The sequence below is a fragment of the Leptonychotes weddellii genome, chromosome 2, assembly GCF_054177405.1.
Source record: "Leptonychotes weddellii isolate Sample4059 chromosome 2, ASM5417740v2, whole genome shotgun sequence".
NCBI lineage: Eukaryota > Metazoa > Chordata > Mammalia > Carnivora > Phocidae > Leptonychotes > Leptonychotes weddellii.
Window position 1 is genome coordinate 126,156,802 of NC_138370.1, and position 17,939 is coordinate 126,174,740.

At 38.0% G+C, this 17,939-nt stretch overlaps 1 protein-coding gene and 1 pseudogene across 5 annotated transcripts in view; both read left to right on the forward strand.

The window, feature by feature from the left end:
* ADAMTS3 (ADAM metallopeptidase with thrombospondin type 1 motif 3) overlaps window positions 1-17,939 on the forward strand; it is a 249,547-nt gene that overhangs the window by 171,992 nt on the left and 59,616 nt on the right. For all 5 annotated transcript variants that reach the window (XM_031035962.2, XM_006740665.3, XM_081812297.1 and 2 more), the window contains one exon: window positions 15,888-16,087. In XM_031035962.2, the coding sequence (XP_030891822.1) occupies window positions 15,888-16,087 (200 nt within the window). The remainder of the gene's footprint in view (window positions 1-15,887; window positions 16,088-17,939) is intronic.
* On the forward strand, window positions 7,037-7,197 carry LOC115943421 (U2 spliceosomal RNA; annotated as a pseudogene).

A 17,939-nucleotide genomic window follows, 5' to 3' on the forward strand; every position in this document is an offset into this window, starting at 1 on the left:
CTGTTTCTATCCCCATTTTCTTTAAACTAAACAGTTTACCTGCTGTCTTACTCATTTATTTAACAAACATTTATTGATCGCTTAATGTGGCCAGGCTCACTGGACTACTTTTTAGCATATTTCCCCATTTTTAAAAAAATGGATGCAATCATTAATTATCAAGTTTTCTGCATTCAAGAACATTTATTTATTTCCCTCTGTCTTCAGTACCATGAAATTAATATAAGGAAGAGTTCCAAAGTAAATAAGATAAAGGTGAAATAACTCTCATATATCATATGCTTATGTGAGTACAACTGTATTATAACAAATATTATGCAGTACATACCTAGCTTTCAGGTTTGCTGTTATATGAAGTTATGTGCTGTGGTGAGTTTTATTATCTGTAACTATTCTTTGCTTTACCAGGGACTTAACTCTGATATTCATTGAGCAAGAGAGAAAATATAGCATATGAATTTACCCTTCAACACTTTTTTTATTTTTTTAAGTTTTGACTTTACACAGATTATTAGGAAGTCCTCTAGGACTGCTTAATATATTGATTAGAGTCACATGAGGTGATCCTTGAACAGGAAACACTTTGGTCAATTCCTTTAAGGATTTTTTGAGATACTGTTTAGTTCAGGTGGACAACATTCTAGGCTGATGAAATAAGTAAAAGGGTAAAAATGAATAGATTGTGTAATGACAATTAGGTTAACTCTTCTAGAGAAAAAATGAAACCAGACTACGATAAGTGATACGTAGTTTAGGTATAGTGAAATGTTTGGCCACTGACAAAAGGTTTAGATTTAGTAAGGAAAGGAAGTTTGCAGTACCAAAGTTCTTGTGATAACATTTAAAGGAGATCATCTAAGTGGCCGAACATAGGATAGGTGGAGACAGAAAATAGGGAAAGAGAAGACAGAGTCCAATATAGAACCTGGGATATGATACTGGACGCAGAATTGCAGATAGAATGGCAAACCTAAGAATAGCATGTAGCAAGAATTACCAGAACTTGGGAATGGTCTGACGAGGCAAGCAAAGTAAAAATGACATCAGAGTTTTGATTGCCTGGAGAGGAAGTACAAGAAGATTGTGGAAGGGTTATCATGTTGAGATAAGGTAATGCTTTGAGAATTATAGTGAGAAGACATTGAAACAGCAACATCGAAATGTTCTGTAACTCAGGATGTGTAACTTAAGGTTAAAATGGTATTAAAACTTGATGACTGAATGATTTGTCCAAGGGAATATGAAAGCAAAGGACCTTGGGTGATTCTCAGCCAATTGGTGAAGAGCACAGGATCCAGCAAAGGACCACCTGAAGACACATACGGAAAACTAAGAATGGAGAAGAACAAAATGGTGGAGTTGAAAGACCACATCAGTGAAGAGAATGTGTGCTGATTCACCCTATTAAGGAAAGCAAAATGGGCTGGAAATGGAGACACTGGTCTAGAGAGAAGGAAAAAGAAATCCTGATTTGACTCAGGTCATTTTCTATAAAGAAGCCATGGGACTGACTGAAGCCCAGAACGAAGAGGGGTAGAGAGGGGGTATCTAGAGGTTGGGGGAGTGACAGTTATTATTAAATTGCAAACAAGACCAAGACAAAATATACTTCCAGGAATGTTTTGTCTAAACAAATGCTTTAACGAGGTCAAGGAGTTCATAAAATATTCCTTAGGAGCACCTGGCATGAATAGGTGCTCAATAAATATTTGTTAAATGGATAAGTGGCTGTTTTGTACACATCCGATGGATTTTGATACATTTTCTGACTACCAAAAGTTTATTAATAGTGATCTTAGTGAAATAGTTATATGGAAATGTAAGCTAGAGGCCAGGTCGGAAGCAGTCCCTGAGAGCTGCAGGAGAGGAAGAATGGAAGGAGGTATTCAGCAAACCTGACAAAATTACAGAATCACAGAAGCAAATCCTAGAAGTAAGAGAGCTCTTGCAGATCACTGAATAGCCAGCCCTCTCATTACATGGCTGTGGATGTGAGGCCCAGTTTTGTTAAATAACTTACCATATATATGTCAAGGTTCAGTTCCAGGAAATTGAAACCACACTAGCTATTTTAAGCATGAAACGATTTAATATAAAGAATTAAGTGTGCATTAAATTGTTGGAAGGGTTGGAGGAGTGGCCGCTAGGCTCGAGCTCCAGGGCTTGTTCTTAGAATGATAGAGCCAGTGGCCCACCCGGGCAGCTGCTCTTACGGCTCAGGCCAGGGAAGGGGGACATGAGCGAGCTGCCACCACATCTGTGACTCCAAGGACGAAGACTTCTCTGAAGGTGACAACAGGCTCTGCTGCTCTGCACTTTCCTCGCAGCCTCCACGCAGACCACAGCTAGACGTAGGAGGCTGCTACAGAGCACCCCAGTCCTGCAGCATCTCCCCAACCACATTCGCCACTCCTGATTTCAAAACTCAGCCTAGTTGGCATAACCCAACGCTCACCTGGAAACCTCGCTGCAAGCACATTGGGGTGTAGTCCCCGCCTCTGCAGGGGCAGGCAATGCATGGAGGTTGGAATGGATGTTGACTGCCACATAATCGTATTCACCACCCCTGTTTGCACAACTAGGGAAGGAACATCACTGCCACAGAACATGGAAGGCCTGTTATTACAGTGCCTCCCTTATCATTGAACGTAAGTGCACAAAGGAGACTTGTATAGCTTTAGCCCTCCTTCTAAAAATGGTATCTTCTGATACCAAGAGACCGATAAGTAAGCTGACCACTTGATTTGTTGTTCAAACTAGGCTACATTTGAGAGTGCAAGAAAACATTACTAATATATTATGCCAGGATAACAGGCATGATCCAGAATGAGCCCAGCAAACCCAGCTCTAAGCCTGTGTATAAATGATTTAAGATTTCTTCATGATCTTACTTCAACCTCCCTTAGTGACCACATCTCTTGACAAAAATCTTCACTTATTTTTGTTCCATCATTTTTGGAGTTCTCTCCATTTGTCAGTCCTTTTCAGGTCTTCTGCACATGTGTCATTGCCTGGAATGGCCCTCCCTCTTTCTCCACATGTCTAACTTCTGTGAGTCTTTTAAAATCCAGCTCAGGTATCACCTCCTCTGTTGAAATAGTCTAGGTTTCTTCTAGTTGAGTAAGTTGGTTCTTCTTCTGTTACATACTTACCTAGTATCAAAGTATCTGTTTATCTGTCTCTCCCCCCTATATAACTGTGACCGCCTCAATGACAGGAACTGGGATTATTCACCTTTTATTCCCAGAAGCTAGGTCAGATTCCATGCTAAAAAGGTGCTCAAGAAGTGTTTGGAAATAGATGGGTGCAAGGAAGTGAGGAGGAGAGTAAGGAAATCAAGTACAGAGGGAGTGAGCTGAGAAAGGAATGCTAGTAACTGCTAGTAATCCTAGTATTTCCATTTGTGAGGCTTCTTTTTGTATAACCAAACTATTAGATCTTCAGAACTACTGAATGAGTTGAGATGAAATCAGCTCACATTCACTTAGAAACAGACTTCTCTGGATTTCCCAGCTGATACTTGAAGAAAATATCAGTATTTATTGACTTTGATGACAGTCAGTGGTGAAATGTTTTCACTACATCCATGTTAACCCATCAAATATGCTATTCCTCGATTTGAGCTGAATGTATAAATGTTTAGATTTCTTGAACTAAAAATGCAAAAAGGTCTCACTTCCTTTTCACGAGATGATTTCTTTTTTGAGTGAGCAGTTTCATCCCACTTGTTGGAGCCCTTGTTGTTGATTTTAGGAAATGTCCCACAGTTAACCCTAATTTAAAGGATTTATTTCTTACCTTCACTGCTGAAACATGGCTTCCTGCAGTTCACCCCCAATTTTCTCTCATCTACATAGGTGATTTTTTTTTTTAAAAACTTAGTTTGTAATTCTTTACAAAACTTAGTAAAAATATTTTCAGTCAGTATTTCAAACATTGTGTTCTTTGGACTGTAAGGTGATACCTATGTTTGCTAAGGTTTTGACTTTTTTATTTTCCTCCATGTTTGTGTTAAGTAACAAGCAGCTTTTTTTGAGAGGGGGCTACTCTTGGAAAACAGTTTCTTTCTGTAAACATATTTACAGTACCTCCTGGCTCAGCCAGCTTTTAATGAACAAAGAAATTCAGATTGTTTTAGGAGTAAGGTGAACAGAGTATACATATTTTTTGAGATCACCTAAGGGCTGCTTAACCTTTAAATGTCTCTTTTTTGCATATGATATCATACGTTGCAATAACATATTCAAGGAGATTTAATATCTTATGAAAATATGATTTTTTTTTTAGTTAAGAGTGTTGTCAGGGTTTTTACACTGAACATTTTACTACTGCCTAACTTCCATAAGTCCAAGTAAATGTGTATAGAAAGCTATTTAGGGAAAGCTGAATTGCTGTAGAAACTTCTAAGTCATGTTACAGAGTAACATGCCTATAAATCCAAGTTTCTTAACTACCGTATATTCTTAGCAAAACCAAATTAAATGAACTTCTGCTCTTGGCCAAGATGGAACAACAAAGACTGATTTACCCTCCTGATTTAAACAACCAGAAATGGACAAAATATATGAAACAGCGGTTTGCAAGATACCAGGTATCAGGCAGTGAAGGATAGGGATCCCTAAGAGATGAGAAGCAAATGAAGTGGGCCTCAGCAGTACTCCAGTTTACTGCCTAGAGGGTTTTTAGTCTGAATCTCAGGGAAGGACAACCAGGCTGAGCCTGAGAGATATTCAGAGTAGAGAAGCCAGAGCTGAGAGTCTGGGAGATGTAGGTGGCCAGAGTTTACAGATCTATACGTGACAAGAGAACTATGCAGAGGTTGAACTCTGAAGATCTGAACAGGTTCTCCTCTAGTATTTAGTCAAGTCCTAATCAGCACATATATGTGAGGAAATTTTGCAAAGGTTGGAAAAGAACCACCGCCTGAGGTGGTTAGAGGTAACAGTGCCCATGCTTGCATGGGGCTGGAAATAGTGCTTGTTCAAACTACACGGACTGGAATGTCTCATGATTCACCCAGCATTGGATGGAGCACACAGAAAAGTCTTCCCTCATTCCCTCAGTAGTGGTGAACAATTAGCTCTAGATGAGCACTGCTCTGGTCCTTTCTGATTTATCTTAAAAGCGAGACCTGAAAGGACCAAACTGTTTTCAGGTAATTTGACTGCATCCAAGAATAAAGCTCAAGAATATTTACAGGAGGGGCGCCTGGGTGGCTCAGTAGTTGGGCGTCTGCCTTCGGCTCGGGTCATGATCCTGGGATCATGGTCCTGGGATCGAGCCCTGCATCGGGCTCCCTGCTCCGCGGGAGGCCTGCTTCTCCCTCTCCCACTCCGCCTGCTTGTGTTCCCTCTCTCGCTATGTCTCTGTCAAATAAATAAAATCTTAAAAAAAAAAAAAAAGAATATTTACACAAATAGGAATACATCAGCAACCAGCAAGGTAAGATTCATTATGTCAGACATCTGATCAAAATTAGTAAGCATGCAAAGGAATAGGAAAATGCAACCCAAAATGATGAGCAAAATCAATCCATCAAAACTGATCCATAAGTGACAGAAATGTTAGAAAACAATGCATGAAAACAGCTATTAAAGAATAGCTGTTTACAAAACAGAAGATATAAAAACATGCTTGATTTTTTGGCTTCCATATGATCAGGACTATGTGGGAGGATGTATTATAGGCATGTATTTATATGAATAAAATGTAAATATAACAATATTTCTTTCCCTCTGGTGGATTTTATTTGTTAGATTAAGAATAGTTTTATTTTAGCAAGTAAGTGTCTTTAATGGAAATTCACTTTAGGAATGGCTCAACAATTTTTTTTTTTTTTTAAGATTTTATTTATTTATTTGAGAGAGAGAATGAGAGACAGAGAGCATGAGAGGGAAGAGGACAGAGGGAGAAGCAGACTCCCTGCTGAGCAGGGAGCCCGATGCGGGACTTGATCCCGGGACTCCAGGATCATGACCCGAGCGGAAGGCAGACGCTTAACGACTGAGCCACCCAGGCGCCCCTGTAGTACATCTTAAAATCTGGAATTGTGATACTTCCAGCTTTGTTCTTTCTCAGGATTGCTTTGGCTACTCAGGATCCTCTGTGGTTCTATACAGATTTTAGTATTATTTGCTCTAGTTCTGTGAAAATGCTGTTGGTATTTTCATAGGGGTGGCATTGAATCTGTAGAATGCTTTAGGTAATATGGACATTTTAACAATATTAATTCAGTATAATTCAATTATTATCATTCAATATAATTAAAACAATATCTTAACAATATTAATTCTTCCAGTCCATGAGTGTGGAAGATCTTTCCATTTGTTTGTGTTATCTTCAGTTTCTTTCATCAGTGTTTTATAGTTTTCAGAATATGAGTCTTTCACCTCTTTGGTTCAGTTTATTCCTAGGTATTTTATTCTTTTTGGTGCAATCATGAATGGTGTTGTTTTTTAAATTTCTCTTTATGCGACTTCATTGTTAGTGTATAGAAATGCTCCTGATTTCTCTGTATAGTTGTGTATCCATCGTTTATTCTTTTTTATTGCTGAGGAGTATGAATAAATCACAATTTGTTTAAAAAAATAACCTTTCATCTGAACATAAGTCAAAAGTGTTTGATCAGTATTATTTAAGTGAGCATACGACTTCAGATTTTAAAAATGTAGATGACCATTTCAGTATTTTCATTTTATGGGTAATATGCATTTTTAATTCCATATTTTTATAACTTTGGTAAAAATTTATTGGCAGTAGCATAGTAAAATTTTATTGCAAAACAACAAAAAGGCAAAAAATGAGTTTTTAATCACTTAGGATAAATTCTGGTTGGTGTTGTGGATGTGTAAATACTTAAATAATCTAAAAGTCCCCTTTACTAAACCTTTTATAGGTTGTCTACCAAATCTGGAAGCGTAGATAATACTTTATTTTTCACAGAAGAAACTGAGTATGTCCTTGATGATATTATATACATTTTTCTATGCCTCCAGACTTTCTGAACACTTTGTGCTCTTATTTAAATGGTAAACGAATCGCTTCTCAGAATTTTGGCTAAGATCAAGTGTAGTATCTGTTCTTACCAGTTTAAATGGTAAATGAGAAGATTATGTTTTATTGTAATAAATTACTAGACTTCTCCATTGTCACAAAGTATTTATATCATAATGCAGTTTGTCTTACAGTGTAGCACATTTTTCCATGTGAAATGTTTTAATTGTGAATCATACCGTTGACCAAGGATTTAGCAACAAGTTAATTATAAGAATGATCAATCATTTATGATTAAGAAAGCAACTTTAATCATCTAAAATAATGAAATCATGGTCCAATGATTAATTATGGAAATTCAGCCAGGAAGAAGATTTTAGTGATCCTCTAGCACAACCCGTTTATTTTATAGATAAGGAAACTGAGGCCCAGATAAGTTTGGCATCTCTCCCAAATCATTACAGATGGAGCATAGCAGAGCTGGGCCTAGAGCTCTGTTCTCATTGTATTATTTTTCTATTGTTGCATAACAAATCACCAAGAACTCATTTATTAACTTACCGTTCTATAGATCAGAATCCAAGGTGACTGGACTGGGTTCTATGCTTAGCTATCATGAGGCCAAAATCAAGGTTCTAACCAGGTTGAACTCCTGTCTGGAGGCTCTAGGAAAGAATCCACTTCCAAACTCATTCCCACTGTTGGCAGAATTCAGGTTCTTGTTGTTGTGGGACTGAGGTCCCCATTTCCTTGCTAGTTATTGACTAGGGTTCACTGTCAGCAACTAGAAACCTCCCTCTGATCCTTGCACCGCCTCCCTTCATCTTCAAAGCCAGCAGTGGTACATCATTTCCTTTTCATTGTTCACATTTTTGACCTTCTCTTCTGCAACCAGTCAGGGAAAGGTTTGCGCTTTTTATGACTGACGAGATTAGATCAGGCCCACCTGAATGATGCTTTTATCTTACAGTCAGCTGTGCATATAACATAATTATACTGATGGACATAATTTGAGCTTTGAAATTGGCAGCTGTGAAATGGAATTCTCTCTCTCCTTTATGAAGTGGAGCTTACTTAGAAAACTTTACCTTCTAGCAATGTCAGATTACTAGAATGTACCCTCGTACATTGAATGTAGGGACTCCTTCCTCTACTCTTGGATTTAGGAGAGGTCATCTACAAAAACCAGAAGTTAGAAGGAATATAATTTAGTCAAGAAGAGGTGAGATGTTAATTAAAATGCTATTCAATGTACAGAGGGAGAATATTTGGAAATGAAAAACTGTGTTGTCCTTCAAACTTAAGGTTATAGTTTTAGATGAATAAGAGCAACAGAAGAAACACACTAGGAAACAGATCACTAGTAGCAAAGCCCTTCATTTCAAATGAGATAAAGAGAAGAAAATGATTAATTTGGGAGATTAAACAGAACATATCAACCTTTTCAAAGGATTGTATAGCCCAAGAATAATTTATTAAAAAAGAGTGGGAAGGAAGATGAGGACAATCGATGACTGTAGCAGGAAGGGTATCAATGGGTTTATTTATTAGGGTTATTTTAGTTTCAGTTGTTAGGAACTAACATCAAACTATCTTAAGCAAAAAAAAAAAAAAAATTTAAGTCGTAAGAGAGAAAATGAGGTGGCAGTAGTTTATTGACTCATGAAATTGAAAAGACCAAGGTTTCAGGAATGGTTGAATTCAGTGGCTGAAAGTTGTCAATGGAGCATAATCTATTCTCTCCATTTGTAATCTTCTCTTTCATCTTCTTGCATTAAATGCAGATCAACAACTATCCCCATGCTAGTCCCAAGCAGATTCCATGTTATATTCTTCCAGTTTCAAGCTTAGTAGAGGGAGTTTCTCTTTCCTAGTAACTACAAATAAAATAATCCTAGGTCATTGTTTAATTGGTATAACTTAGACCATTTACCCATCCAGTAACCGATCACTAGAGTCAAGGAAATGGAATATAGTACTTGGCCATCCCTGGGTCAATACCCACTACCAGAGCTGAATATACAGGGGTGGAGGAGGGAATTGAAGGCGGGCGGGCATAAAACCCTGTAACTACGTGGACCTCCTAGAGAAAGATAGATCACCCCACACCTACAGTTGCCAGATTTAGCAGATAAGATACAGGATTCTCATTTAAATTTGAATTTCAGATGAACATTGAATAAGTTTATAGTATTAGTTATATCCCATGCAATATTTGGGACATATTTATATTTTAAAAAGTGTTGTATATATGAAATTTGAATTTAACAGAGTATACTCTATTTTGACAACTCTGCCCATGCCCAAACATTTCAGTAATTTATTCAAGAAACAGTTGGAATGGACTAGGCAAGCAGCAATGATGAGAGTCCCCTACCATGGGAAAGACTGTACCTTGCAAGAGAATGCAGAAATCATCTCTAGGCCAACAGATTGCAATAACAGAAATGAAACACAAACTGCATCAATACAAACTAAGAATAAAAGAGACCAGTGGAAGACCAGCGGTAGGGAATGCAGGAAGAGGAGGATCTGAAAAGGAGAATTTAGCAGTGTGGGTTGCCTGTACAACACTGGTTTTCCTCTCTTTTTTTTGTTTCAAGGCCTCCCCCCTTCATCTTCAGGGGAGGCCAGCCTCAGGTACAGGGGCTGATTTCTGATGGGACTAAGACGTAGGTGGGGTTCTGTTCTCCTTATCTGTGAATGATTTTTGCATGGGCATGTGACTGAATTCTGGCCACTGAAACTTATAGTTAAAGGTACTGGGCTTCTAGGAAAGATTTTTGCCTACTCCTAAGAAACATGTACAGGAAGACACAGTTGTGGTACCTGGCTATGATGTTGGAATTGGTGCTGCCATTTTGAAATAATCAAAGAAGCTGATCTGGGAACAAAGTTGATTCACTAGGAATGGCAGGATATGAAAGATGGAAAAAACTGCTTACCTGGTGATCTGTCAATAAACCAATTAACCCAGGAATCACCTGACTTCTGGGCCTCTTGTAATGCAAACTAGTATGTTTCCTAGTTGCTTAAAACACTTGCAAGTTTTATCTGCAGCTTAAAACATTTTAACTGACATACAAGAGATTCACACTAAAAGTCAGAATGTCATATATATTGGACATTGGGGTGACTTTTCTGTCTTTTTTATTTGCTAATGATCATAAACTCAAACCATAAAAACGTTATTTGTTTCACTTGAAGGGTAAGACGTTTTCCATTTAAAAAAAAAAAATGCTGTATGCTATCCCTTAAAGTAGTCAGTGAAAACAAAAGCAAATGTGTACTTTAGAATTAGAACTTGGGGAAAAGAAATCACGGAAACTAATATTCATTCAATGGTAATGTCTTTTTTTAAAAAAAGCAACAGTTACTTAATGAGACTTCGGAATTGACATCATAAATTGGCCTGAATATAGTTCTTTGAACTGTCATTATGGAATTTCCCAGTTGGTGAAGGATTCAGCTGTTTTTCACAGAAATCTTTTATATCTTGGTGAAATGATGCCCCCATATATAGAGGTGCTGTTAGTGTATCTTTTTAGGAATTATAAAAATATAAATTTTTTAAAAAGATGTCAATGGAAAAATCACTATTGGATGATTTAACAAGTCAACACAATTTAACTCCTCTCTGCTTCTGATGTTAACATATGACATTTTTGAATTTTGCACCTATTTTTAGCTCTGATCTTAGGATCTCCACCTACTATTGGAAAATCCAGCTTGTGGCATCCCGGTCACTTCATTTTCACAACCGTATTCTGTTCACAAAGAATGTTAAATTTATACATATAGACTCATCCTATGTTTATGGTTACTGTAAAACATTTCCTTCCTCATTTCTGAAATGGGTGTGCTACAAAGAAAGCTGGGACATTTTGGTAAACTGAACCTTACTTTACCATTCACTTATCCACATGAAAATTAACTTGCATTCCCAAATGGAGCAGGAGAGCATTAGGAATTTATACAATAAAATTATTGTCAATGTCCTATCTATTAGGGCTAGATTCAGTGACATATAAAAGAAAACCCAAACTTACCCTAAACATGGCGGAAGTGCTGTATCCCCCATGTGTAACAAAGTCTGGTGCTCGCACTGCAGGGCTGGAATGCCCGCTCCACAGTCATCGTGGGGTCAGATCTCTTCTTTATAGCTCCCCTATCATCCTAAGCACATGCCTTGATTCTAAGGTTACCTCATAGAACTCCTGACATCATGTCCATGTTCCAGGAAGCAGGAAGGAATACTGAGTAAGGGACCAAAGGGTCTAACCTACCAAGAGGAATCACACTCCTTTGAGGAGCCTTGGTGGAAGCCTTTCATACCAGCCAATTTAAGCCACTGAAGTATAAGCAATACTTCTGCTTATTTCTGATTGAATTATTCTTAGTCATGTGGGGTGCTTAGTCCTCCAAGAGAGACTGTGAATGACTTTTAGCTGGGTTTATGACCACCTCAAATAAAATTACCATTCTACTCCTTAGGGAAGAGAGAATGGATAGAGAATAGATGATTCTATCACAGTCTCTATCACAGTATGTTTGAGATTGCTTTCCAACTCCAGATGTATTTGTATCAGATTCAGAACTTGATCAAAACTTATATTTTTCCAATTTTAACTTTGTCTCCTATCAGTTTTCGGACTATAGAATTTCTTCCGGGGTGGGAGTGATTTCACCAATCTACACTTAGACTTCTTGTAAATATGATTAGGTATGTAAACATGCCATGCTCCATCCTGAAAATGTCTTAAGCCCATGTGTTCATAATCAGCAAAACAACTTATAAATTTACTTTATCTGTTTGGGAAGTTCAAAATTCTTATTTAACACTAGGTACCATCCTGTCTTTAACACTAAAAATAACTATATTTATTGTGACTTAGTTGCTCACCAGAGTGCTCCCAATACATCTTCAATAAAAATAAACTTTGTAGTAAAATTACTCTTTTTCTGAAAATTCATATACAACAATTGGGAAGCTAGAGGGGACAAAAATGGGTGTAATCAAAATGTTTCCAGATAGTAATTAATTCTTATCAGTAACTCAAAATATTGAGTTTCAAAGACGTTTGAAGAAAGGAAACTCACTCTCAGTACTAAGGATGATTGCCTTTGATATTTCTGGGAAGCTTGAAAGGTACTCTGAGCATCACTTTTCTGGAATGATGCACACTGCACCTACTGCAGAGCCTTATTTATTTATCTTAAAGGTGCTCTTCCCACTGATTCTATTATCACTTCAATCACCCTCTGCTGTCCAAGCCAGCTACAGCCATTCAAGTCACCTTGAATGCATTTACTTAAGGGGATGCCAACAGAATGCCCCCACAGGTCTAGTTTGCTACTCCCAATGCAAAATGTCACTCTGTTTACGCTTCTGGAACTTGCCTATGGCCTTCTCTGTGATTCCTTTCAGTCCTTTTAGCAGTAAACAGATCTGATGGGCGGGTGTTTGGACATGATTAACATGATACTCACCTTTAATTATTCCTGTTCTTATATTTTATGGGGCACAGAAATAATGCAGAATTAGACATAGAGGAATCTTAAATTTTATCAAAGCAGGTGTCAGCTTTTAAACTTTGAAGCTTTATAAAGGTGTGAGCTATTACTGAAAGGCATGTTCTAGTACCCTGATTAGATCTGCTTAAACTAGAAATGGTGTAAGTCTTTCAAGCCTAGATAATGGTTTGTGACTACATGATATGAACTCAGCTCCATTCTGAATATAAACCCAGTACAACTGTGAGGTTCCCAGAGTTAACACCTAAAGAGGTACCAAGTAGTTTTTTACCTTCTCAGGGTCTGAGACATGTATGGGTACTCAGTAAATATACATTGAGTGAAGATCAGTGCCATCTATTAGCTAACTCTTTCCAATTTCATATTAGGTTTTTAATCTACTAAACAGGCTTGTCTCATTGGATTTCATCCTAATTTACCTGAAGGTAACCATTCTAGATTCTTTTCTCCTTGTACCTATTTAATGCTCTGCAGGAAATATTGTTAACCTTCATTCTTTCTAACATTATTAGCAGTTTAGATTTCCCTTCACTAAGTCTAGATTTTTTTCTTATCTCTGTTTAAAAAAATGTAACTATTTAATTTCTGATATATAAAACAAAATGTAAAAAGCTAAAAAAAGGTGTAGAAGACTTCTCTTAATGGGAAATCAGCACCACCACCATCATCATCATGACAGTAGTAACAGTGAATACTATTTGTTGAGCACTTATATCTAAGCACTGTACATAGTGCTTTTACTATAATCATCTCTTCACAGCAACTCTGCAAAGTAGGGATTATCCCATTTTACAGGTAAGGAAAGTGAGGTTTAGAGATGGTAAGCATCTTAAATAAAATCATACAGGATAGCCACCGGCAGGATTTGAAGTCAAATATGTCTGATTACAAAGCCCATGACAATTACATTACAAAGTGGGCCTACTGGGAATAATTCGTTATGAGTGAGGATATTTCACAGCATCAAAAATGTCTGTAATTCCTACTGATGTGTATAGATAAAAAGTGCCAGAAATTCTTTCACTGTCTTTGCAATGTTTGCACTGCCTACTTTAGGAATCATAGAAAGGGCACTGTAGTGCTCAGGGGGAAATAGGGACAGAAGTATTCTTGATTGAATCAGGGCAATGGTTGAAGGAAAAAGGCTTCCTTCTTCCTTCCCAGGTTCCTCATGCAATGAAAAAAGAGATTTTTTTCTCTTACCAGAAAACCACCTATTTAAGGAGGGATTCAAAGGCCAAACCAAAGGTGTGTTAGAGCAGAATGGAACTGTCTTTCCGAAATAAGTATTCAGTCTTCTCCATTCATGCATCAGATTTAATGATATGATGACATGGCTAGTATATTTGCATTGGACCCTGTCACTGGCAGTTCTGCCAAAAAGAGCCATTTTTAGAACTGGGAGCTCATGTGGGAGTTTCCTGTTTGTACCTTAGCTATCACATCCTTTCACTTTCCCAAGTGTGTGAGAGGCTTGAGGTTGGATTAGGTAAAGGTGTTTGCAGGTGTAGTGTCTTGCCCTCAGTGTGGGTTGCAGCTCTTAAAAACAACTTTTGAGGAAAACTTTCTGTTTGATGTGGATGGTGGTAAGAGCTATTTATGTATTGTGGAGTCAGTGTGATTCCCCAATGAGAAGAAAATTCCGAGCTAATGATCTAGCATTTGGGCTTGGATCAAAGTGAATTACAGGATAGCTTTCAAACCTGAGTAGTCATATTCAGAGCTTATGCCCATACTTGCAGGGGAGGGTGCTGGTGTTTCTGTGTGGGTGTGTGGTTTTTGTTTTTGTTTTTGAAGATTTTATTTATTTATTTGACAGAGACATAGCGAGAGAGGGAACACAAGCAGGGGGAGTGGGAGAGGGAGAAGCAGGCTTCCCGCTGAGCAGGGAGCCCGATGTGGGGCTCGATCCCAGGACCCTGGGATCATGACCTGAGCTGAAGGCAGACACTTAACGACTGAGCCACCCAAGCTCCCCTCTGTGTGTTTTTTAATAGTGGAAAGGGTGTGAGTAAGATCTGTACTTCTACCACTTCTAATCCCATATGTCTAGGGCTTGGTCATCAATCTTCCTGGCCAAGAGACACCTCCCCCAAAAACTTTGTTAAAACTGCAAAAGTGGGGAGGAAAATGCCTATTAATGTCAGACACCGATTCAAATGGCTTACGGGCCCCAGTACAGCATTAAGTAAGCCTTCCATATAAAGCATGAGTCAGAATGGGTTCTGTCAAACTTGTTTTTAGATATGGGGGGTTGTTATAGACATCAAGGCAGTTTGTAAAATAAAATCCTTTCCAGCTTATATATATTTGAAATGGAAATGAATCTACTTTGGGTTTTATACCAGCAGTTTTGAATAATATCTTCTATTTTAGCATCCAAGTGATAAATTTTATTTTTCATTTCACGAAAAAATTTTTCTTCACCAAAAATATGGAAATCTGAAGCAGATAATCAAGATAATTAGAACCTGAGAATGCCTCTCTTACTCTCTATCTCAATAGATAGATGAATAGATAGATAGATAGATGTATATGGATATTTGTATCTTGTGTGTGTGTGTTGTCCATTGGGAAAGTAATATTAAATTCCTTCGACTGTATAAAATGAAAGAATTGTTTCTTCTTTTTTTTTTCTTTGGATATATTTTCTGACTGACTTCTTACTTTGATGTCTCACGGATTCACATATATAGCTATGGCACTGACCTGCTATCCAGATGATGGCCAGTACACATGTGGAGATCTGTAATGTCTCCTAGCGGCATTCACTAGAAAATCATACTCATAAGAAATAAAGTCCTTTATCGTGACTGGTAATTATACAACTAGCTGCTTTCGTATTGCCACGCTCGAATTTGGTTTTTAAATTAAGGCTACTGGCAAAGGAGTGATTTAAACTTATGTGATACAAATTCTATCCGTCCCCCCCAGGATTATAACAACTTCAATTAACCACAATAAACTTACCAACACACAATTTTTTAATTTATAATCTCCATTTATTTAATAACTGCTTAGTAGCTGTTCTGTCTGTATCCACTCTCTACTCTGCGCTGAGGATGCAGCTACACGAGGATGAAAGTACACACTCTTACTCTCATGGAACATTCGGTCTGGCATGATGGCACCTGCTTTCTGTACAATAATCCTCAGTGTTGCTATTCCATGCTGAATTTATAGGAGGTCTGTCCGATCACATGCATGTGTTTAGTATTTGAAGAATAAACTGAAAAGCAGCATCTCAGTGACTATGGATTATAATGTTAGACCCCCTAGAAGATTCTTTTTTTGTAAAAAGCTGTCAGAAGGCCCATTGGGGAAGCTGAAATGCCTGAGTTCCTTTTGTTTCTTACTAGAGTCGAATCTGGGAGGCCTTGACGATGTAGGTCCTATTTCCAGCAGCATTGACCAGCAGCTGAAGGAGGCAGTGAGACGCCGCAGACACACGGGAGAGAATGACTACAACATCGAGGTGCTGCTGGGGGTGGACGACTCCGTGGTCCGCTTCCATGGCAAAGAGCACGTCCAGAACTACCTCCTCACCCTGATGAACATTGTGAGTAGCCCCTCCTCTCTGAGTCTTTGTGATCTTTTAATTCACTTCTCCTGTTGTGTTAGTGTCTTTTGGAATCCTGTGTGAGGACCCACACCGCTGCCCCCCACGCCCAAACTGTGCACCTAATTGCATTAAATTCAAATCTCGATCTCCATATTTAACATACAAGAATGCAAAAATGAAGGAAGCGTGAAGCAAAATTTTCTTTTGGGTGATCAACTAGTTTTCCATTGTCATCAAGGGGAAAATCATAAACTGAAAAAGTCGTAGTAAGATCGAACTATAGCAGGAATTACGATTTTCAGTTTGTTCTGGGGTTTATCAAAACTCTCGTGACTTTGTCCACCTGCCTTGATATGGACCATGAAGGATGAAATAGCATCATTTTGTATCCCGGGATGACAAAGAATGATTTAGGCCTGATAACTTTGTGTGGATGCTTGTTGCCAGGGCTTTTGAATAAGAGTGGTATCTTTCAACATCATACGACTGAAGGTCATATCCGTACGGAGCTCAGCCTGCCCAGGGAGCACTGCTGCACTGCACTCAGCAAGAGCTCCTTACATTTTCCCTTTTTTTCTCCTTTGTGAGCCTTAATCATATGCAGAAGAAATTCGGTGCACATCCTAGAACTGGAATTCTCTTTCTCCTTGTGAATTGGCAGAGAGCAATTGAGGAGAAATAGTACCTAAACCACCTACTTTGAAAAGATAATTGAGATAATAGTGCACTCTGTTTTATATATTTTACCTCCTAGAATTATAAAATACCTATTTTATCGATCTAGCAAATTTTTTACCCAAGCCTATTCTCTTTTTTTCAGCTTTTGATTTTTAAGTTAATTTCTTTGGGTATCTATATTGTTTCTTTCCAAGCTTAAGATTAGATTTCAAATAATTATAACAGAGAAGAATAATTATTAATTTTATTAATCATCATTTTATTTATACTAATATTTAAGCCTATATGTTAAATATATTTTTGTTTATTAAGATACCAACTTATAAAATTATACATATACCTGCCATGTGTCTGTGAGATGGAAAGGGAGTACAGAAATTATTTCTGTTTGCTCATTGGCACCGCTTCCTGTTATGAATACTGAACATCACACAGAAAACAAATTACTAGCTTTGACAATAGATGTGTATAGAGGATCGTTATTTGTGAATTACATGAATGTCTTCGACTACTGATCATTCATTTTTTGTCTGGCTTGCTAGTGGAGGAACTCTGGGCATGCTGTTTCTCCTCTCTGAGCCTGCTTCAGTCTCTCCATCTGCATAATGAGAAAACTAATAAGACTTACTTTACTAGGCATGTTGGGAGGATTCCACGGATAAATACAAGTCACTGTGCTGTGTATACATGCAGAAGGAAACGATCATATTTTAGCTTTCCACATGAAATTTACTTCCAAATCCCTAGGGAGATGCTATTCCCACTCACATCATTCATTGTGCCCCTAGGCTGCTTTGTCCTACCACCAGGGAGAGCAGCCAGTCATTACAGACTTATTAGGCTCCATCCTGGTGCTCAGGACTACAGATGGCTCTTGGCATCATGCAGAAGAGATTTGATATGGTCCTTATCTTCACAGAACTTATAATTTAGTCAAGCAGAAAAGAGAAATACATAGGAATTTTTTTTTTAAGTTGAGCCATAAAGACAATGCTATTGTTAAGACTTACGTGACAGGTGCTATACTATAAGTGCTATGAGACTTTGGAGAAGGCAGCTATGACAACAGTCATCCAAGGTGTCAGGTGTTGAGAGTATCAAATGGGGACTGAGGAGGCAAGGGTTTTCATTCTAGTTCTGTTACCCATTGGCTCTGTGGCCTTCGACAAAG